General features: G+C 41.2%; 1 protein-coding gene across 1 annotated transcript in view; it reads left to right on the forward strand.

The window, feature by feature from the left end:
* The window catches only part of tacr1a (tachykinin receptor 1a), a 44,416-nt gene that overhangs the window by 11,842 nt on the left and 8,333 nt on the right, over nt 1-24,241 (forward strand). Inside the window, exons 2-4 of the mRNA XM_049763467.2 lie at nt 2,136-2,330; nt 15,828-15,978; nt 16,781-16,977. Coding sequence (XP_049619424.1) covers nt 2,136-2,330; nt 15,828-15,978; nt 16,781-16,977 — 543 coding nt within the window. The remainder of the gene's footprint in view (nt 1-2,135; nt 2,331-15,827; nt 15,979-16,780; nt 16,978-24,241) is intronic.

Below are 24,241 nucleotides of genomic sequence, written 5' to 3' on the forward strand. Positions count from 1 at the left end.
ATTTGAAAGTTTATGCGTCAGTGTCTGTGTGCTCGCCCCTCCCTTCCTGTGTGTACTCTCAATCTATGTACGAATCACAGTCACCTGTCTTCGTTACCTGTCGTGTATATCAGTCCTGTCTGCGTGTCACACCCCTGTCAGATTGTTCTCGTCTCGTCTGGCGTCGTTGTTCCTGTCTTTATCTTATCTTTTTGATCAGTTGGTCTTGTCCCTAGTCGAGCTTCTGTCTTTGAGTTCTCCAATAAACCCTGGTCCAAGCTGCATTTGGTCGCCCTGCTCCATTCCATCCGTGACATTATGAGCTGAACCATTGAACTAGTTCAGGTAGAAAATGAACTTTCCCAACACTTGTTATCTGTTATGTTTATCTAATACCACTCATGTAAGTAATTCCAGTTCTCCTGTTTCCTTTCTTGCTTTAATTGCTTACCTTTCTAGTTTTTTTTCATAGGGCTGAGTTCTTTTGTTCACCATTTTGTGAATCTGTTATTAGATCGTTTTTTTTGTTTTGTCCGACCGCCCACCTGCATTTGCGCCTGTTTTTTGTTTTCGTCTTTGCCTTTTGCTAATATAGTTTTTCGTTTGTGTTATTTTACCTGCTCACGTTCTCCAGCTTCCCTTCTTTAGATAAAAATACAATATTGACTCTTTTTGTGTTTTCACTTGACTTGATTTGAGGTTCAACTTCCTGGTAACACAATAATGCCAATTTCTAGGCAGTTATCCGATATCCAATACGATATGAAGCCAGTAGCCTGGAGATGCAGAGATTCAGTTAACTTTGCCATTTTTGAGTGTTGGAAAGAAAAAAAGGCCACGTTCAATTTTGTTGGTATTTTCTTTGGCAAAATTGTGCAATTTGATAGGTTTGCTAATAGCCTATATTTATGATGAGTAAGTGAATAAATCTTTTGCGTGAATTTTAAACACCAACGAGATACACCAGGTGGATTGTTTTATGAAATGTTGCTTTCGTAAATCCTTTCTGAGAGACTAATAAAATTGCTTGCACAAAAGCAGCTCTTAAAAATAGGAACATTGTCCAAATGTTGTCCGTCCTATTCATTAATAGTAACTGGTCTTTCACTTGGATAGTGCTTTGCCACCTGTTAAGGCCATCAAAGCACTTCACAGTAAATTCACCTACTGATGACTGAGCATCAGGAGCAACTGGGGGTTCACTATCTTGCCCAAGGATTCTTGGTCACAATGGCCGGGTATCAAACACTGAACCTCTTGGTTGGGAGACGACCACTCTACCATTGATGCATGGCATCTTTAATGGCCAATAGGATCAACAAGCAGACATATTAAGACTGCTACTATTACATCCCAATAAGTCTTATGTGCAAATAATTACTCCTAATTAACAATTAGTTTGTGATGAAAGAGTAGCAATAACAATACTACGATGTTGTTGTTTAGAAACTTGGAGCTACTACATCATTGCCACATCTAAATGATACTGTCCTATTTTGCTATTTTCTTTTCATTTAAACCTTTGCAAATGAAACAAACGCCTTTGTAATTTGGCTTTGCATGCACATCGAGCCTAGCAAAAACGTATCTGTCAGAGATGTATTGTGGCATTAAAAAAAAATCTAATTCCAATGTGCCAGTACCCCAATATGCTCGTATCACAGGGCCTTTTATAGGTGCTCACAGCTGAAGTTTTATATATATATATATATATAGTAAATATATATATATATATATATATATATATATATATATATATATAGTAAAAAAAAAAATATATATATATATATATTTTTTTTTTTACTTGTATTTTCTGGGAATCATACAATACAATACATCTACTATATTTAGATAGCGCTTTTACAACATCTTTCACTGTAGAAAAGTGCTTTACAAAAACATAAAATAACAATACAATAGAAAATATCACTGGAAATTACTGATTTGTATTGTTAGTGTGAAATACCCAATAAAATAAACAAATGTGGTTCCTTGACTCTTTGACTCGAATACACAATATGTGACTTTAGGGTCAAGGAACCATATTTGTATTCTCATGTCACGTTAGATAAAAATCAAGAAAATGAATTTGTTAAAATGAACTGTAAACCGAAATGCAAAAACCCTTAATGCCTTGTTGTATGTTTTTATTGCAGGTACATGGCCATCATCCACCCATTGCAGCAGCGCATGTCATCCACAGAGACCAAGGTCGTAGTAGGAGTGATCTGGGCCCTGGCTCTGCTCTTGGCCTTTCCGCAGTACTACTACTCCAACATAGAGCAGTACCCCGGCCGTGTGGTGTGCTACATTGACTGGCCTGAATACACAATATGTGACTTCAAAAAAATGTGAGTCTGAAACAGCTTTTTAATCAGTCACCATGCATTTGAGTTAACAGCTCAGGGAGTAAACGGTTTGTATTCAAGTAAATTGGCCAGTGCAGCATTGAAGCTTATTGTATTTTCTCGTTACTAAATGAAAAGCACATTGAATTTATATTGAGAATGAAAAACACTGGTGGCCAAACAAGATCAATGATTAGATATGAGTGAATCCTTTGTCAGCATTCATTTTTCGTTCGGTAATTCATCAAGCAATGATTTCATATTTGGCACATGGTGCGGTACTAACTTCTCTAACTTTGGAATGTAAGAAGCAGGAAGAAATATTCTGAGCTCTGCAGACGTGTGGTAGAATATGATAACAGGGTGCATCATACAATCTGAATCACTGCAGAAATCAATTGTGAGCCCATGGAACACGTTAATTAGGATACAATGTTATGCTGAAGTGTACGTTTTACACTTTTATATATAAATGATACTATTCATAGTCATTGAAGAGAGTTGGGGGAGGAGGTGCAAAATATATTCTTCTTCCTGCAGGGCCATAACAGAAAATAATTGAGAATTACTGAACCTAATGTGCATGGTTTTGGATGTGAAAGGTAATGACACAAGCACAGTGTGAACATGCATCCTCACACAGGAAGGCCAGAGCTGGCATTGGAACCCCAAAGCGAGTCCATGCTGACCACTAGCCCACCGTGATGTTTATTTATGGCATTTTAAATAAAAAATATTGCCATAGAAAACAGAGAATTAAGAGAATTTAATGGCTATTCTATTTTGGTTCTGTTTGTCAGTCTTGCTTTTTTATAAATTCATTCTCCTTGGGCAACACAGTTCTGCTTTTCACACCTATGTTAGCTCATCATGTGAGCCTTCTTTCAAATCTCCCTTGCAGCTAGCTGTTAAAGGTGCCTCAAGGTCTGACAGCAAACAGGCAGTTATGGTCTGCCTGTGTAACACCCAAACAGAATATGACACGTGTGAAATGCCTAATGCAAAGCCAATAAAGCACAACAGGGAGGCCTCGTTTTGTCTGTTATAGAGGGTTGTTTGTTTGTCGAATGTTAAGAAATCAACAGCCAAAGCCAGAAAACACCAGAAAAAAAATATTGAAGTCTTATGTGCCAATAGACAATACAAGCAACATTCAATCAATTTGACAGTTCTCTGGTAATAAAATGGTGACAATCTGAAGGTGACGGATGAATTTATTTGTTCTCTCAACTGAGAATTTATTTGTTCTCTCAATTGACGTTATCCTCATTGTTGAGGGTAACTCAAAAGTAACACGATATTATATTTAGGCAGTAACAAGGTAATATAACGAGTTACATCTTATGGTTTTGTGATATTGCAGTTACTGAATCTTGTAACGCGTTGCAATTTCGGGCGCAACTCAAAATTATTTAATATATTCTGACAGGGCGGCTCGGTGGCGCACTGGGTAGCACGTCCGCCTCACAGTTAGGAGGGTGCGGGTTCGATTCCACCTCCGGCCCTCCCTGTGCGGAGTTTGCATGTTCTCCCCGAGCCCGCGTGGGTTTTCTCCGGGCACTCTGGTTTCCTCCCACATCCCAAAAACATGCTTGGTAGGCCGATTGATCACTCCAAATTGTCCCTAGGTGTGAGTGCGAGTGCGAATGGTTGTTTGTCTCTGTGTGCCCTGCGATTGGCTGGCAACCGGTTCAGGGTGTCCCCCGCCTACTGCCCGATGACGGCTGGGATAGGCTCCAGCACGCCCGCGACCCCCGTGGGGACTAAGCGGTTCGGAAAATGGATGGATGGATATTCTGACAGGAGTGTAGTCCGCTACGTCATAAACTGAATTGCATACTATGATAATCACGAGAAATAATATTTCCTACTGACTTGGGAAACCCATCACAATATTATTGGCTGTGAGCCCTTATTATTCACTCCTTGGGTGGGCTTTATTTATTTTGACACCATAATCAGCAAAAGTCATTGTTTGTGACACCAATCACTCACATGGTTTCATGGAATAAAATGGAATATATTTCATCAAAATACAAGCAAGAACAAAACAAGGTATAAAGCAGTGATAAATTGTGAAGAAACAAGAGTCTTTGTGCTTTTTAGATATGATTTTAATAAATGTTGGGCCAGCAATTGCAGTATATACAATGGGGCAAAAAAGTATTTAGTCAGCCACCAATTGTGCAGGTTCTCCCACTTACAAGATGAGAGATGGCTGTAATTTTCATCATAGATACACTTCAACTACATTTAAAAAAAATCCAGAAAATCACATTGGAATGGAACTTTCAGTTTGACATGCTCCCAATCCTCTTCTGGATTATCCAAATGCTGTCTAGCAAACTTTAGACGGGCCTGGACATGTACTGGCTTAAGCAGGGGGACACGTCTGGCACTACAGGATTTAAGTCCCTGGCGACGTCGTGTGTTACTGATGGTAGTCTGTTACTTTGGTCCCAGCTCTCTGCAAGACATCCACTAGGTCCCTCCGTGTTTTTCTGGGATTTTTGTTCACCGTTCTTGTGATCATTTTGATCCTACGGGGTGAGATCTTGTGTGGAGCCCTAGATCGAGACCATTATTGACGAAATAATTATTTTCTACCATAATATGCAAATAAATTCTTTAAAAATCAGACAGTGATTTTCTGGATTTTTTTATTTTATTTTGTCTCTCATAGTTGAAGTGTACCTATGATGAAAATTACAGCCATCTCTCATCTTTCAAGTGGGAGAACTTGCACAATTGGTGGCTGACTAAATACTTTTTTGCCCCACTGTAAATGGTGAGTAGATCATCCTGATTTGCTGAGCAAGGAAAATGATCTTCTGAGGTCTGTTGATATTTACCTGGTTATTGAGGCGTACCTGATGAAAATCCGCTTCAGTCAGCGGTGTGTCTGTCAGTTTTTCAAAGTTTCTCATCATTTTCCATTTACCAGCCAATAGAATGCTGGTGTTTTGTTTGCATATATAGGACTAGGTATTGCATATGTTTTAATCCCTAGTTATAATTTAGTAAATGTATACTGTATAGTAAAAATGTAAATGAAAGAATAAGATAAAATATAAAATCAAAACATATAATGTCTGTTTTGAAAATTTATGAGGCTTCTGCTGCAATAAATGCACTCACAATTATTGGTGGATTGATTGCTATGTGTGTGATGCACCGGAGTTTTGTATGCATAGATAAAGTTAAAAAGCTAAAGATATTTCTTATGTTTCATTGCATAGTCTTCATTAAGTAAATGTACACTGTCATAAAAACAAAATGAAGTAACAATAAAATAAAAATGTACAATATTCATTTTGAAAATGTACAAGTTTTCTTCTGCAATAAGTTCACTCAAAATAATTGCACTCAAATTTTGGGGCCCCATACATACTGTATAGAGAGTTTTACATCGCAGGAACCAATTCAGGAACTTTCCCCTTCCACCCTGGTAGTTTGTGTTTTTCCCTTGTTCACACACAAAAAAGGTTCCGGGTCTGGAGGGTTCCACCAGCGTCTTTCCAAGTGCCTACCTAGCCACGTCTTCGTCTATGTACCTAGAATGTTCATGGGGGCGTGCTGTGTTGACAAACGCTGATTGGGTCATTGAACTTGGGGTGTCACATTGCCACCGCTATTGTACACCTCAAGATTTGTGTGAAGTAGGTTTGGCAACAAGAACTGGGAATCGAGTGGAACAGGGTCTATCATCCCAGAATCGTTCAGATTTTATAATGTCGGTGCTAAAGTTTGATTTCTAGTTAGCCATGCACGGCAGTTAGCTCCTCATTGTCATCGAAGCTGCAGTGCGGATGCACGTTACCTCTTCTTCACTGGCTGCTCCTCTCTGCCAGACCCTTATTCCACTCTGGTCTTAACTCATAACGTAACTCGTACTAAAGGTCACAAAGAGTGAAAAAAACAACATGAAAAGAGAAGAAACAAAGAGAAGTTTATACAATTTGTCTTTTTTTGTTGTTATTGAAGATCGGAATTAATAGTTTAGTGTGCAGTCAGTTTTCAGGTTCACAGTTTTTTCAGTTTTGTCCAAATTTAATAAACCACATCGCCTACTGTTGCTCTGTGTGAACACAAACTAGTGGGCCGCACATGCTCTTACTACCGAGAACACCTGCTACCAGAAACTCAAAGTTCCTGGGCTGTTCGGTTTCCCAAAGGGCCCACTGACGTACCTTAAAGCCACCCCCCCACACACACATACACACATGGATCATGGTCTAGCCTGAGGTTGTTTGAGCTCACATATCAAAAAGCTTGCCTATTAGTAACAATCAAAGTATACAGGAATAAACACAACTAATGTTCTTCCTACAGGTTATGTCGCACGCATGGATGTGAATCACTCCAAGCATGCGGGGTTTGTTGAAAAAAATAGTATATTTACTGAAACACACAGTACAACAACGACAGTTACAGCCAGACATGACAAAACTAACTGCTTACTCTCAACTAATTTCCGGGTTCAGAGGACCCCGTAGCTGTCCCAGGTGCCTGATTCATATCCCCAGATATTAGGCATACAGTAATATTTGCATATAACATGTTAAGACATATGGTTACAAAATAATTAAAAAAAAAGAATAGATATGTCAGGGGAGTATGAATGTCCATCCAACATTGTCCCACAACAATACCACCATGGGCCCCACAGTTATTCTAAGAACTTGTGAGGACTACTGTAAAATAATTGTCTAGGTGTTCCAACCTGATTTTTAAATTATCAGCATCACTATTATCAATAGCTACTAGTATGCATGTTTTAAAAATGGGTAGGTTGACGGTTGCAAATCGTAGTTTATAACAGTTTGTTTTGCTTTTACCTCTGAGGGCTGGAGCAGGTTGAAAGCGGTGTATTGCAATCATTATTTGTCACAACAGTTTTTATCTGAATATGTGAAAAGGGTTCATTTCTATGCATTCAATTTTCTATTCCATTATATTTTAGATCTCATTTCAAGTGTTTTCATGTAACTTCAGGGTCAATTATTTGTCGCAACAGTTTTTCTCAGAATATGTGAAAAGGGTTCATTTCTATTCATTCAATTTTCTATTCCATTATATTTTAGACCTCATTTCAAGTGGTTTCAACTTCAGGGTCTTCGTTTTCCTGCCAAAAAAATACAATTATTATTGAGTTGAGATGTATTTTAATAATAACTAATTGAAAAGTCTTTACAAAAACCCAGAGTGCCCTCTCTTCTTGGGGCCTTGATAAATTGTTCCAACTTCCGCCCACTGTAAGAATATTCTTGCCAATTTCTGCCCTTGTTGTATGTGGTATCACTTCATGTTTTGAAAATTAATATTAGAAATTGTCATGTCCATAACTGGCTCAAACCTTTAATTCGAAGTATGGTTGTTTTTTAAAAAAAAAATCTGATGTTTTAATCTACTTTTAAATTAAAACATATACTATATTAAAATCACATTGAAACTGTACTATTCCTTGGCCCATATACGAGCACTTTTGTACCCATTTCCATTTACCTACCATTAAACATTAAACATAAAAACTAACTGTTGTGATTCAACAAGTTTACAGATTGATTGATTTCTGACACGACTGCAGCTATTCAGGGATCACCTTTACTCCAGATATCATATGTCCACAGGCTGCTACAAATAGAACCATCTGGTCTCATGTCAAATTGGGAGAAATATCCAAGCCACACCATATCTGTCTTTTGCAGAGAAGATAAAACAAATAAAACTGTCATTGCTCACAGAGGCACAGCAGTGCATCTTACCTTGTCACCATGAGCAATGTTCAAAGGGAAGCTCGGTGATGTATTAGTGTGCAAATGTTGGTATTAATCACGCTTACACGCCTATGAATCACCAACTTCTGTAGTTTGTTATAGATAAACAGAATCATTTGCAGCAAGCTTGAGAGTGATTTGTTTACAGGTTGTGCCGCCCCTGTAACCTTTGCATTTCTTTCATTTGTATTTCTCTAGTCTCACTACTGTCACCATTAATATTCACAGGATGTTGTATCAGCATGAATACTTTCACACAAATACACACATTAGAGAACACACGTCCATGCAATGATGGGCAAAGCAGTGTTGCGCTGATCATAGCTCTGCTCATAACAACTTCTCAGCTCAACCTTTCTTTGCTTCTGCAGCCAGCCAGATTTTTACGAAATGTTAGATTTCTCCATGGAAATATAATTTGTACCGTATTGTCCCGAATATAAGACGATCCTGATTATAAGACGACCCCCTCTTTTTCAAGACTCAAGTTTGAAAAAATACTTTTTGAACACCAAATTAAATTTTTATACAGAAAATGATTACATCTGAAAGAAATTATTATAATATATTCGATAGAAAAAGCATGTTATTTTGCCTCATTCGATCATGCAAAAACTGTCTATCACATCTTAATATCTGAACATTTACATATGTAAACTAAAGTGCAATCACATTTGTAAATGAATGGCTTCTGTTTTTTTAAATGTAAATCAACCAATCTACTGTGATAAAACAACAAAATTGCAATAACTGCATTAACCATCAAAGTGAAGTCTAACTAACTGTAGTCTTGAAACAAATCTGAATAAGGAAAAACATTGCAGTAAAATAATGCAAACTGCTACCGTTATTGTTGGGGAGCCTGGGGACTATATAGGGGGCTGGATCAGTTAGTTATGCTCTTTTCGCCCCCGGGTGTCGGTCAGAACACAGGAGGGAAGACGTGGTTCAGTTTTGATTGCTTTACTGAATTATTCGCAAAAAAGTAACAGGCACTGTGGCTCATAGGAGCATACAGGCAAACTGGCAAAAGGATATAGACACACATTTGGTCGTAAGGGTGTGAGAGCAGGTGTGTGTAGTGTACATGGGTGAGTCTTTGGGTGTGTGAATGTGATTCTTGTGTGAAGCATGTGAAGGGTGTGTGTGGTTTGTGGGGTGTTTGTGTGTGTGGTTCTGCAACAGACAGAAATACAGCACGTAAGTCAACGCTCAACTTCTGACGTCACACAACACTAGTAGACGGCACACATTACATAACTAACTGCGTGTAACGGTTCCACTATACTAAATAACCATAAATGAAATACTCTCGGCAACACACCAAACTTCGCATTTCAATGCAAAAACCATTGTCTTATATTCGGGCCAATACGGTAATAAACTGCGTGACAGAAGTTCAATTGATTGTGATTGTTGCACTTTTTTTTCAGTTGCACAAGGAAGATAAATGAGAATGCAATCTTCTGCTGAAACTGTGTAAAGTCTCACATGCTCTCTTTTCAGGCACTGCTCTGCCTCACCTTAGGGCACCTTTGCTGTCAGTACTTTGTGCTGATAGCACTGCCAATTAGCCTTCATCAAAGAACTATATTTTAGAAAATGACGTTTTAATTGCTGTGTACAAATATTTGGTTATCTGGAGTGCCTGCTCAAGAGTGAAACCGTATAATTATTTTATTATCCGACTGTTTATGAAAATGCGCTTGTTAGTGAGACCTTCTACAATTGCACAACAGTGGGGGTGATTTACATACCGTAATTTCCGGACTATAAGCCGCGGCTTTTTTCCAAAATTTTGAACCCTGCGGCTTATAGTCAGGTGCGGCTTATATAAGATTTTTTTCGTGATTTTTGTGATGACTTGATCACTTTTATACACTCGTAAAAAGGCTGTGGACCACTGTTGTGCGGTATCTTGAAGAGAAAACAACAACAAAAATACTATTTTAAAACACTACTATGGCTGCTGCTTATTCTGGCTGTGTTGTTTGTGACTATTATGAGCTTTAGTAGGAATGCACACTAGGTTACCTGCGTCAAAGGGCTCTAAACCCTTTCTCTTACTCTGCCATGTGACTCAGAGTGGCGCTGTTTGGACCATCTGCATTGTATTGAAACCCAATCAATCAGCATTTAAATTCAATTCTTCTGAAATTTTGCTCACCAAAAACAAGTTGTAATGAATGTGAACTTTTAATGCATTTTATTCAGAAGGTTACTTTGAACCCTGAGGCTTAAATGGCGGCGCGGCGTATTTATGGATTTTTACGGCTTTCTGTGTACTGTCTTTCTTTGTAAAAAACTCATGTGCACGTGCGGCTTATAGTCCGGTGCGGCTTATGTAAGAAAAAAACTAAAATATCCCTGAATTTTAGCTGGTGCGGCTTATAGTCCGGTGCGGCTTATAGTCCGGAAATTACGGTAATAATCAATCCGGGAGACTTTATCCACACACATCATCAACAAAGTTGAGCCATTCAATATGAAATATTTGTAGTATATTAGGTGATACGTCAATGCAATGTCACGGCATGTGCTCGCTCTTTGCCAACAGCAGTTGAGCACACCAACGAGTCGTCATGGGTGAGGGGATGATTGCCAGCCTGGCCAGCAAGACCCAGTCTGCTGTAAAATACACTGCCTAGGCGAGATGACACAAGGCGGCCTAAAAAGTCATCTATGAAGGAAATGATTCACGAAATTAGCTGGAAAATAAATCAAGTCTAAATAATGAATAAATTTTATTTTTAAAAACGTTATAATTATTTTCCAATTTCATGGACCACCTGCAATACTGCCTTGGATCACTAGAGGCCGCGGACCACTGGTTGACAACCACTGCTCTATGCCATGATGCCAATTCAATTCAACGTCAGTTTTTCAGCCTTGCCGCGTTCATATATTTCTCCAGACACTGAACATTTTTATGATATTGATTGAAAACATTAAACTTGACACTGAAAATAAACATGTTGAGCTTGAAAAGAAAAATTATTCAAGAGAAAAATACTTGTATGAAAAGGTTTTTCGAATTCAAAATAGTTGTGCTTTGCTTTCGTCAATTATTTTAATAAACTATTCATTTTCAGGTTTTACCTTCATTTATTTTTCAAGGTTTGAGGGCTTTTTTTTCAGTTGTGTATTTTATATTTTCAGATTCACATCTCTTTTTTTCAGGTCCAACTCTTTCTTTATTTTTTCAGATTCTGATCTTTTTTTTTTTTTTCAGATTCAAATCGTTTTTTCAAGTTGCACACTTTTGACCCGAATCTGGCGTGGGGGCCGTGGTATGAGCTCATCACGAATCACGAGTGACAGCTGATTCCACGCCCCGCTCACCTTGTACCACGCCAGATTCAGGTCAAATATGTGAAACTCGAAAAAACGATTTGGACTTTTATTTTCGTTTATTTTCAGTTTCAAGTACATCTTCTTTGCAAGTTCTTGTCGCAGAGAAGTAGTAACTATTTTCTTTCAAGGGCCAAGAAGGTTTTTTCAAAATGCTCTTTAATTTTTGTGAATGTGTAATGCTTGATAATGACTCTTGAGAAGGAGAGCCTTGGCAACATGTCTAAAATGGTTGGCCAGCCAAGTTCAACGAACAGATTCTAAATACAAACTTGCGTAGAGCATTTTCTGCTCATTTTATGCAGTGTGATTTACTGAACAATGTCAATATGCTAGCTCAAAAAGAAATTCAAAATTGTTCTGTAACAGTCAATCAACCCTTGGATTTTTTTTGTTGTTGTCCTAATTGGCACCTCAAGCACTGAAACAATCAAAACATGACTGACACTGTTTTTGTACACTTCACATATTTTGACAGTGAAATGTAAATATCAACTGAAATATTGTAATTGATTCAAAATGGTTTTGGGAGAGCAAATTAGCTTTATTGTGAGAGTGTTATTTGAGTATTTCTATTTTCTTCGAAATTTAGGTGGTGAATGACCCCGTAGCATGAGCTCATGCACAAGTCTGAAGGGACTACTGAGCATGTTTGTGCACTTTAGCACACATAACCAAATGGTCCCTTGATGAAATGCTGTCTTGACTCGCTCCAAAGTGGTTGACCCGTTTTGTCCCCCTAGCCATTATACTCGCTTTCAACTTCTACCTTGTCAAAAGAAATACAAGAACTCCTAACAAAATGAATCAGTGTCATGCTGAAGAAAGATGCTAAAGTGTGTACAATAGTCGCACATACATACAGTAAATAAACAGGTTGATGAAATCATAGGCTGAGCATCTCGCTCTGTGATTTATCCCCGTAAAATTTGGCACCAGATAGCGTTTGCCCTTTCTTTTTTTTTAGCAGATGCCTCTCCTTCCAGATCACACACTCATTACGTATGCAGAATGATACAATCACATGTTTAAAATTGCCATTTCAAATGTGCATATGAATTTACCCATCATTTACATAAATTGACGGGAAGTTTATTCTGCGAGCCTATTTGTTCATGTTCCAAACTACTATAGTGCCATTTGTTGCCAAACACTGTTCACGTTGGGATAAGAGCCAAAGCAGCAGCTCCAACTTAGTGTAATTTTTCAGTGGCTCTGTGGTATGCAGTAAGCAACGTTTTATTGATTCAGCTTGAGTGGTAGTCAGGCAGTATAGTACATCTTTTCTGCCATGACGACTGAAGGAGACGACTCAGTTATTCTCTCTGTACATGGTCAGACCAACCGAGTTCGCTTCAAAATACATGACAGTTCTGATACTTACAGATTTTGTGATTTTTCTTTGCCGCAGTTTGACCTGTGGGACTATCATCACTTATAATAATTTGGTGAACAACGAATTTTAAAAAAATCGATTGTAACATAAAGTCGTCTAACTACATCATCGTGGTCCATTTCTTACAGTAAACACGCAACGCATTTGGAATTAAGAACACAATTTACAACGTTCAATATATATCTGTATTTAAAGATAAAATAATGTGAAAATGTCATCCTGAAAATATCACGAACAAAATGGTCAGGATTATTGGTGTGATCACACAATTCTTAAAAGACATAAACCACATATTGTCACACATTTTATTCTGAACACAAGAAATGTAAAATCAACAACCCGATGAAAGTTACATCTAAGACAAAGACAAGAGTGATATATCAAAGTCAAAAGTCAAAGTCAGCTTTATTGTCAATTTCTCCACATGCCAAAGACACCCAAAGAAACAGAAATTTTGTTCCCCCCTATCCCACGGTGACAAGACATGGCCCACAACAGACAATCAAGTAAACAAGTAAAAAAGTGAATAAATAATGAATAAATAACACAACAAATAAATAAATAAGAGGAGCAAAAAGGAGCAAGTGAGCGTACAGCAGACATTCCAGAAAATAGCGCAACAGTGCTAATAGTAGTTATTAAAACAATCTTTTGGTTGTCAATTATTCCAATGATGACAGTTTGTGTCTGTCCTTTTCTTGCGTGTGTGCGGAGATGGCTGGTCAGTCCAGTTCTTAATTTGCAAACGACCACAGTGGGGGGGCAAGGAAATTGGGTATACCGGATATGCCGCTTTTCGTGTGCATGCATCAATCTCATCTAATCATCTCTTTGCCTCAATGATGTCGTGTCTGGGTAGTGAGGGTGTGCCAGGCTTGCCCGTCCATGTGCCTACCATCAAATTGAGCACGCAGGGGCCTGAAATGGAGGGCCTGTTGAGCAGGTTGCTGAAGGGTTCTCTCCATCGTGCATTAATGCTGCTCTTCTCCTATAGCAGCACTGAGCCAGCTGGAGTGGGGAAGTGTATGGATGGCATAAACCTCTTGTATGGTGCTGAGGAACATCTTGGGGTTCTGTGTGTCGGGATATCTCTGCCTTCTTCACCGACGATTCATTTGGTTGTTTGGGCCTGCATCTGGAGGCACTTGAAGGAATCATGCCTGGAAATGGAGGAGGAATTGTTCCGCCCCTCATCAAATGCCTTTGTCTTATCAGCCAGAAGTGTGATTATTCTTCTCAAACCAGTTGTGGCGCAGTCATTACCTTTGCTGACTCCATCACTATCGATTTGAATTGTTCCCCAATTTATGGTTGGGCTTCCAGTCAGGGGTCCATAGCTGCAAATTTATCGCTGAAGTTGTTCACGTTAGGTGACTTTGGACACCGACTTCAGAAATCGGTGTTCACTTTTTTTGAGCAAAAGAAGTATGCTGATTGGAATTCTAGACACGATCACAAGTATAAAATATTACCTCGGAGACTTAATAAAAAGCTTGTATCACACTGAAAACAATTTTATCGCTGCGGTCCTCCATAATCATCATTTTTCAGGAAACCCCCAAATGGCACATTTGCTCAACCATTAACATTGCATTGTCTTTGAAAGCAAGTCATTTTCAACTCTTTAGATTGGTCAATAATGTGTAAAACTAACACCCCAAAGTGTCAACTGGCCAATAGAAAAATAGAAATGAGATTTTGGGGGGGGGGGGGCGGGAGCATGAAACTGACCAAATTATGACAGACATTTTCTCCTTGATGTCAGCATTATGTTGCTTTTCCAAGAATACAATTTAAGGCCTGCAAATCATCATTATTTCATTTAAAAACGTACCTCACTTTGATTTTGTCACACAGTATTTATCCGATCAACATAAGATATGAATTTGAAAAGCCACTGCCTATTACTGCATGCTGCTGTCATATTCATTTTGCTGGGTTGTACAGTACAGACTTCAGATTAAGTCCACTGAGCTCCAAGTTTGCTTTTCCTTCCCCTCCCTCTTTACAGTGTACAACTGTGTGTGCGTGCATGGTTGTTTTCACCCAAGTGAAAGCCAATGGGAGTTTCAAAGGCGTTAACATAATTGTACTTATTAGCTACGGAAATGGCCTGTGCGCTTTTTCTGCAGAATTTACTGAGGAGCAAATAGATTATCTTTGTGCAGGTCAAAGTCACTGTTCCAACATGGTGGTATTGGCACAAGCATTTTATGCATTGTCTGAAGGATTTTTTTCATTATTTTCTTCTCCTTTTTTTCATTTTGCTCAGACAAAATGAAGACACACACTTTTTCATAGACCGCTGCATAATTAGACATGCTTGTTTCCCTACGTTAACAATGCGTCCATAATAAATTATCCATGAAAAATATTCTAATCACTGAAACTGCTACATTTAATGATATCGTAAAGTGTTTAAAATCGCTCATCAGTAACTGGATGAGTGGTTGAGATTATACTTTAGTAATATGAACTCATCATAAATAATAACTCAAAATTGAAAGATAAAAGATATTAGTCTTGGGTGACAATTAGAATGTTTTTGCAACGTTATGAAGACATTTCTGAACAAGAACAAATTTCTGAACATTGTCACTCAATAAAAACACGGAATATATTTGTGCTTCTTTGTACACATGGTTATCAGTTAGCAGAGTACTTCCAGTTCAGACGAGAGGTGCTATTAGGATTCGGCGATGTGATGAGCTTCTCCAGCCCCACATGCATCCTTCGACCATGTCCATTGTGACCAAATGTTTTTTCCGATGCCCATTTTACCTGTCACTGAAGGCCAATCTTAATAATTCACCCTTCTGACAACCTCCTCTTAAAACTGCTGGCTAAATACCATGCTGATTCGAACAATTGTAGTGTTTGGTGTCAGGGTTAAGGTTGTCTCAGTAGTGGGCTGCAGTGATGATGAACGGATATTCAAAGGCTCCTTGATTAATGAAGCTTGCTTGTTTTCCATAGGTATTATGTGTGTGTGGCCATCCTGATCTACTTCCTTCCTTTGTTGGTGATGGGCTGTGCTTATCTAGTAGTGGGACTGACCCTCTGGGCCAGTGAAATCCCAGGAGACTCTTCTGATCGCTACAAGGAGCAGCTGACTGCTAAACGCAAGGTACGCTCCCCCTGAGCCACCCACAGCAATTTATTTTATTTTATTTGACAGGTTCCTAATAAAGATTCGAACAGAGATACGACTTGATTTCATGTCATGCCTTTGAACAACAATAAACTATACAGACGGACCTTGGTCGAGCCAAGTCAGGCAGCTTCATTGTTCAAGTGACTTCGCTTTATGCAATGCGTAGAAAAGTACATCAAATCGTATAATATACTATTCATTTCTAATCCCATTGTTTATGAATAATTGATGAAGTCTGTCCTGCTGTGAATGGCTCATTTATTAAAGTTGACATATGGTTGTCTTCCTGGAGCTCTGTGATCGCCATAGACCTTACAAATTTAATGAATGTACACATCAGAACTGATTGTACTTATTTGATGATGAGAATTTGAAGGCAGTATAGAATATGTTTGCACTAGGCATCTAAGTATGTGTGATGCGCATGTGCATTTGTGTCAATAATGTCAAATAAGATTTATTTGTGTGGAAGCAAAATACAAAATATAACGTACAACTGCCACAAACTTTCCACAATTCTCGTCCACAAACTCGCCCAGAGCTCTGAAAAAGTATCTGGCCTTTTCTCTCTTACTTTTTTGCATATTTCTTTTCCATATTAATGATTGAGATTATCAAACAAATGTAAATATCAGACACAACACAGTTTTGAAATGATAAATTTACTAAAGAAAAAAATGCTGTTCAAAGCTACTTGGCCCTGTGTGAAAAAGTAATTGAATTTTTAGGTGAATTTTGGTGTGGAGAAACATTGGAGCCCTCATCTGTGTTGCAGGTGGTGAAGATGATGATTGTAGTGGTGTGTACGTTTGCTATCTGCTGGCTGCCCTATCATGTCTACTTCCTGCTGCACCAATTTTTTCCCGATATGTTTGAGGAAACGTTTATCCAGCAGGTCTATTTGGCCGTCATGTGGCTGGCCATGAGTTCCACCATGTACAACCCGATCATCTACTGCTGCCTAAACGACAGGTAAGCATGTGAACTCAAATCATATACCATCTTTTGATGTTTTCTTACCTATTAGAAGAGTTAAAGTTGAGAAGGGGTAGGAGGGATTTAATTCTACAGTTCCTGAAATAGTAGCCTCAACTATCATCGCTGCCAGGCAAAATCCTCTGTCACGGATGAGACAGCGCAACACGACCATCTTTATTTAAGGAAAAGGGATGAGGGAGACTGGAAAGAGCAGCAGATTAGGTCTGGCAGAGAACAAAACAGCGAGCAAACCGGCAGACAAGACATAGAGCGGAGACGTGGCCAGAGACAGGCAGAGTGTGGGGCCGGGCCACGTTCAGGGATGGTCGGGTAAACGGGCAAGCTAGGTTGGCAACGGAAATCAGAACAGGTACCAAACCGACAGATAGCAAGCCAGACGAACCGACCAGGAGTGATGGGAGTGCAGGGTTTAAATAGCAGCGTAAATGAGCCGGTGTGTTGATGAGCTGATTTCTTACGGGGTGTGGCTGAGAGCAAAGTGCGTCACAGGTCGGGAGGGGTAGGAGCAGCAAGACAGAACTGTCCAGGGTGCTGATTGCGCTGACGTGAAAGGGTATAAAAAGAAAATGCCACCTTACTTGAGTCACTAAATACTGCATTTTAAAGTTGGTATTATATCTTATGTTTGACGACTCCGCATGATTTGCACAGCTGTCAATATTCAGTGCTACCGTAATAATGACATTGTAATTATGTGTTATATTCCTTTTATTATTGATGCCTGTTTCTGTAATATTAATGTGGCTCAAACCTGGATCCTGAAGACAAATTTCTTCTGTTTTTAAACACAATTGACCAATAAAGATCATTCTGATCGGTGCGCACTAACATGAACAGAATACCTCCCTATAATTTTTCTTAATTGATTCGAATGGTGCAGACAAGTATGCATAAGGTACGCATACCAGTGTAACTGGTGGTAGTGTTCCTGCGGCAGCAAGCTATTTTACTGGCTTAAATCAAGGAAATGGGCGTGTGCAGTGGAATTTTTGGCTGCTTAAAGAAAAGCCTACATCTGCCGGCCAATCAGATGACAGCAATGTTCAGGCCTCCTAACCAGGTTGGAAAAGGTTATGACGAACGATTCCACTGTGACTGTCCAGCCTTGAAAGAATTGCAGCCACACAGGGCGGAGCCAGGCTGTTTCATGCTAGAACCGGTGCAATAGAAAAGAGGCTTTATAGTGCTTCAAGGTTGTCCCAAAAGTTTCTACAGATAGTTTAATTTACTGCAGTGTTTTTTTTTTTTCAATGGCATCAGTGCAGACGACTCATCCAGACATGAATTATGACTATTTTAATCAAAGGTTGACTGAAATGTTTTTTGAGGTCCAATTCAGAATATTGTTAGCCAAGGAGGCTGATAACTGATATTTGGAGCCAATATTCACTTGCAGTAAAAGATAAAAGAATGGCATCAAGCTTATAAAGCAAACTCCCAAACTTGACTATGTTTGCACGACTGAGCATATTTTTACTAAGCAGATTCTCCAATTAGCAACATGTTGAAGGTTGTTTCAATCTTGGAAAATATTGTGGACAGCTTTGATTTAAAATACTAGCAAAATGTCCAAGGAACGGATCTTTGAGTAGCACTCGGGAATATACCTTATTAAAGTAATAATAATAATAATAATAATTCATTAAATTTGTATAGCGCTTTTCAAAAACCCAAAGACGCTTACAGAGAAGAAGGCAAAGACAAACAGGAGGGGAGCGGTAGGGGGACGGGGAAGAGACAATGGGATAAAATTAAGACGAGGAAACCAGTTATGGGTAGGGGAGGTCATAGGTTTGAGAGAAGAGGTAAGTTTTTAGACGAGACTTAAATATGGGGAGTGTGGGTAAGTCACAGACAGACTGAGGGAGAGACTTCCAGAGTCGGGGTGAAGTGCAGGCGAAGGCTCTGTCCCACAAAGGATTTGAGTTTAGATTTTGGGACTGTCAGACGTGAGGTGTTGGAGGATCGGAGGGGGCAGTTGGGACAGTAGGGGACAAGGAGGTCGGATAGGTAAGTGGGAGCCAGGTTGTGGAGGGCTTTGAAGGTGAGGAGGAGTATCTTGAAGATGATGCGCTCCTCAATGGGAAGCCAGTGAAGAGAGCGGAGAACAGGAGTGATATGTTCACGGGACCGGGTGTGGGTAAGGAGACGGGCAGCAGAGTTTTGGACTAGTTGCAGTCTATGGAGTGAGTGAGCAGTGATTCCAGTGAAAAGGGAGTTGCAGTAGTCAAGCCGGGATGAGATGAAGGCGTGGATGAGAGATTCAGCGGCAAGGTTGCGTGCCAGGGGGGAGGGAGTGATGTTTGTGGAGTCGATGGTGAGTGTGATGGATCCTGTTTTATTAAGGGAGGATTTAGTGCCTATGAGGAGGAGTTCTGTTTTATCACTGTTGAGTTTGAGAAAGTTGTGGGACAGACATGTTTTTATTGTAGAGATGCAGGTTTCAAAGTGGGTGAGGGAAGGGTTATGGGTTGGTGTGGTGCGTATATAGATCTGGGTGTCATCCGCATAGCAGTGGAAGTCCAGATTAAGTTTGCGGATGACATTACCACGAGGAAAGAGGTAACAGATGAAGAGGAGGGGGCCAAGAACTGAGCCTTGGGGGACCCCTTGTGTAACTGGGGAGAAGATGGATGTGTGACCAGAGAGTGAAATGAACTGTTTTCTGTTGGTGAGATACGAGGTGAGCCAGTCGAGTGCAGTGCCCTCAACACTTAGTTGGCGCAGCCTTTGGAGGAGGATGGAATGGTTCACAGTGTCAAAGGCTGTGCTAAGGTCAAGTAGTAGTAGGATGTTGAGGGCACCAGAGTCAGCGGAAATGAGGAGATCGTTGGTGACTTTAACAAGAGCTGTTTCAGTGCTGTGAAGTGGGCGGAATCCGGACTGGAAGGGTTCATAGAGGTTGTTGAATTGGAGATGGGTGTGGAGTTGGGCGGAGACAATGCGTTCAAAGATTTTGGAAAAGAATGAAAGGTTGGAGATGGGACGGTAGTTGGAGAGGTTGAGTGGGTCCAAGGTGAGCTTTTTGAGGATGGGGGTGATAGCTGCAACCTTATAGACAGTGGGAAAGTGGCCGAGGGATAGAGACTGATTAAAAAGGGTGGTGAGGTAAGGGAGGAGGACAGGGAGGAAGGACTTAGTTAAGGTCATTGGAAGGGGGTCGAGAGAGCAGGTGGTTGTCTTGGATGCGGTGATGAGGTCTAGGATGGTGGAGGAGTCGACAAGGGAGAAGGCAGTGAGAGAGGGGAAGGGCGGGAGATCGGGAAAGGGGGGCAGGAGAGGAGGGGAGGCGGGGGAGGAGGAGTTGTTGATGTTGACTGTCAGAGAACTGTTGATTTGGGCAATTTTGTTGTTAAAGCTGACAAGGAAGGAGTTACAGAGGGCAGGTGAGGAGGGTGGCTTGGTGGCCGGTGGCTGGAGCAATTTGTATGCGGGGATTCCGGTTGGTGTTATTAATGAGAGATAAGAAGTAAGCAGATTTGGCAGCAAGAAGAGCATCACGATAGGAGGAGATGTGTTGTTTAAAGGTTTCAGGTTTCGGTGAGGCGGGTTCTTTTGTGGAGGCGTTCGAGTTGACAGCCAGTTTGTTTCATGGAACGGAGTTGCGGGGTGTACCAAGGGGCAGAGTTAGTGAATGTAACAGAGGAAGTTTTCCAGGGGGATAGGGAGTCAAGAGAGTCGGAAAGGATGTTGTTGAGCATGGTGGCACGGTCATCAGGGGAGGAAGAAGTGGGGTCGGAGGGAAGGGCAGAGGATAAGAGCTGGCAAAGCGTGTTCGGGTTTACAGTCTTGATGTTGCGGTAGGAGATGGTGCGCTTTGTGGAATTATGAGGCGAGGGTAGAGGGGCGGAGAAGAGGATGCAGAGATGATCAGACAGTGGAAACGTGAGAGGACGGGGGTTGGATGTGAGTGGAAAGGAGGAGCATACTACATCCAGGGTGTGGCCTTTGGTGTGGGTGGGGAATTTGATGTGCTGGGTGAGATGAAAGCAGTCCAGAAGGGAGATGAAGTCAGACGTCAGTGGAGCAGTTGGCTGGTCGATGTGGATATTGAAGTCACCGATGAGCAGGAGGCGATAGGAGACTGAGGATACAATGGTGAGGAGTTCAGAGAGTTCAGAAAGAAATGACGGATGTGACTTTGGGGGGGCGGTAGATAAGAACAGCAGTAGTGGAGTTGGGGAGGGAAAAAGCGAGATATTCAAAGGATGAAATAGATGGGAGGTTCAGGTGCAATTCAGTGATGTGTAGGGACTGCTTGTGGAGGACAGCAATACCACCTCCTCGCCCAGAGAGGTGGGGTTTGGCAATGTAGTTGTAGTTGGACGGAGTGGCTTGGTTGAGAGAAAAAAAGTCCAGGGGCTGTTGCCATGTTTCACAGAGGAGGAGCAGATCCAAGTTATTGTCCAAAAGTAGTTCAAAAATAACTGGTGATTTGGTGGAGAGGGAGCGACAGTTCAGCAGCGTGAGGGAAATGGATGAAGGAGCGCGGGTGGGGGAGCGGAGATTGTTGAGGTTGACAGTACGGGAGGTGGGGGTGATGGGGGGGTGCGAGGTAGTCCAGAAAGAAGGGATGGCTGAGCCATAAGGGAAATGTCTGTTAAAAGATAGTCCAGAGCCACGGTGGATGTAGCGGCGACGGCGAAGGATCCCAGCCTTGCTGGCAGCTGAGGCAGCAGCGGCAGGGAGACGTTGATTATTGTTGAGATGATGAAGATCAGCAGCAGTATAGACAATTGTGCGAGAAGTTGGTGGAATGGAAGCCCGGAGTAATAGAACTGATAGTTTATGGAGGAGATGAGACGTGACCGCAGCTGGGAATAATCCAGATAAAATGCTAGAAGTGGCTAGCAGCTGGTTCGCTAGAAGTTGATGGGCAGTGAAATGCATGGAAGCAGCAGTGGACCAAGTTGTGATGTTGGTGGAGTGGCTGGTGATGTTCAATCCCGACTGTACCCGTGCAAACGGCAAGCCCCAGTGCGTCATGGCGGCACACAGCCGAACCACGACCGGCGAGCTCGCAGCGAGCGGGTGCTCCCCCCAAGGACGCCGGCCTAGCGGCCAGAAAGTTGGATTGAGGCTGTTTGCCGATCCAAGAGTAAGCAGCTACAGGATTAGAGGTGGGAGGTAGGAGGGTCCAGTGGTGGGTTGACTAGCTGGCTAGCGTAGCTCGTAACCAGAGGGAGCGGGAACAGAGAGGTGCAAGCGGAGCTTCCAGAGATACACAGTGGGCAGGTGAAAAGGCAAAAATTAGAAGGAAAAACAAAGAGAAAACGAGCACACTTAAAACGGGAAACATAAAACAGATAGGGGACAAACAAATAGCGGTCACGGTTTGGGATCGAAGCGGCAGTCAACAATCCAGATGCCAGCGTTGCTCTAACCCGGAAGTAAATTGTCACAAAAAACTGATGTCCTTGGTTGTAAAAGAGGGGTAAAAGTAATTTTGAAATTGTATTTTTACCAATTAAATGTCCATGTAGCGCTTTTGCCGGACTTGTTGGTTTAATGCTATGTACATAGAGAAAAATGTATGTGACCATGCCATGGAGAACTCAATTCAAGTTAGGGGGGCTTAGCACATTGCAATTTAAGATTGCGGCTGATAGCTTGACTTCTCCTGAGTAAGCGGCATTGTTAGTCCTTCATACTATATAAGTTTGTGGGTAGAGCACCAATGCAGCCATATGTACTTTTTCCTGCTTACTGTTCCTCTACTGCACAAGTAACTAATCAGATGATGCTATGAGTGGCCATCGGAGGCAAAATAATTGCTTAGTCGCTGCCGGATGGTAAAAAAATGAGGTGGGGGTGGTTGATATGTGCCAAAATACTAGTAATGGTCTATCGTGACAAATAAACCCTATTACTAAGCAGGTCAAGCATTGGACTGTATTAAGATTGAAAGAACCCTGCAGGACTGTTTTGCTGCGAAAGACTGGAATGTGTTTAAAGATGCAGCTACCCTGGAGGATAGTTGTCTGCATACCATTATGCTGGCTATGTGACTGGGCACATCAGCATTTGTGTCAATAACATTGTGCCCCTACATAGTACACCATGTGAGGTTCTCCAACCAGAAGCAGTGGATAAAGTATCATGCTCCATTTATGGTTTCTTGCATTTAAATCAGGTAATGAGACAGAGTGCAGTGCTGCTAACTACAAACTGAGGAAATCCTTTACATCAGCTAAGATATATAGTACAGAGAGAAACTGGACAGCATCGACTCCGCTGGCGACTCCATGGGAACGTCTGCAACACATTGCAAACTACAAGACCACCACCACCATCATCATCATCATCAGCACCACAGACATCCTGCCAGATGAACTTCACATCTGCTTCAAGACCTCCACCTGGAGCATAGAAAAGAGGCCAACCAAACCAGATCACCCTCCAAGTCCACCAAGGAACACAAAGCAATGTCTACCCCTGCAAGACAACAAGGCCTGTCTGCAAGGCCTTGTTTGGCCTTTACAAGAAGGAACTTGTCCAGGAGCACTAAAAGCATCTGCCAACAAGTTGATGTCCATTTTCCCCCTCTCCTTTTCCCAAAGCACTGTTACCCCACGATTTTAAACATTCACCATCCATCTCATGAAGAAGCATCTCTGTGTGAAACACCAGAATGACTGCCATGTAATGTAGATGCAGTGTGGTGAAAAGCTGGGAAAATCCGCAAGATTCCATTACACTTTCTGGAAAGCATCTACCACCTCACGGGAGAGCTGTCTCCCACATCAAAGACCCCTCTTACCCACTGATTGGACTAGTCACGGTTCTATCCTTTTCAATACAGCCATCAGACACTTAAGCAGCTGACAGGAGTAAGAGCATGCAAATGAAGCGTACACGCAGAAAATCTGCGTACTGGTTAGCACGTCTGCCTCACAGTTCAGAGGTGCAGGGTTCGATTTACTTGTTCTCCCCATCCCTGGTGGTTACTAACCAGCTCAGTGGCCTAGTAGTAGAGTGTCCGCCCTGAGACTGGAAGGTTGTGGGTTCAAACCCCAGCCGGGTCATACCAAAGACTATAAAAATGGGACCCATTGCCTCCCTGCTTGGCACTCAGCATTAAGGGTTGGAATTGGGAGGTTAGATCACCAAATGATTCCCGAGCGCGGCACCGCTGCTGCTCACTGCTCCCCTCTCCCCCAGGGGATGGATCAAAATCACATGGGGATGGGTTAAATGCAGAGGACAAATTTCACCACACCCAGATGTGTGTGTGATG

This window comes from Syngnathus scovelli, chromosome 3 (genome assembly GCF_024217435.2).
Source record: "Syngnathus scovelli strain Florida chromosome 3, RoL_Ssco_1.2, whole genome shotgun sequence".
Lineage (NCBI taxonomy): Eukaryota > Metazoa > Chordata > Actinopteri > Syngnathiformes > Syngnathidae > Syngnathus > Syngnathus scovelli.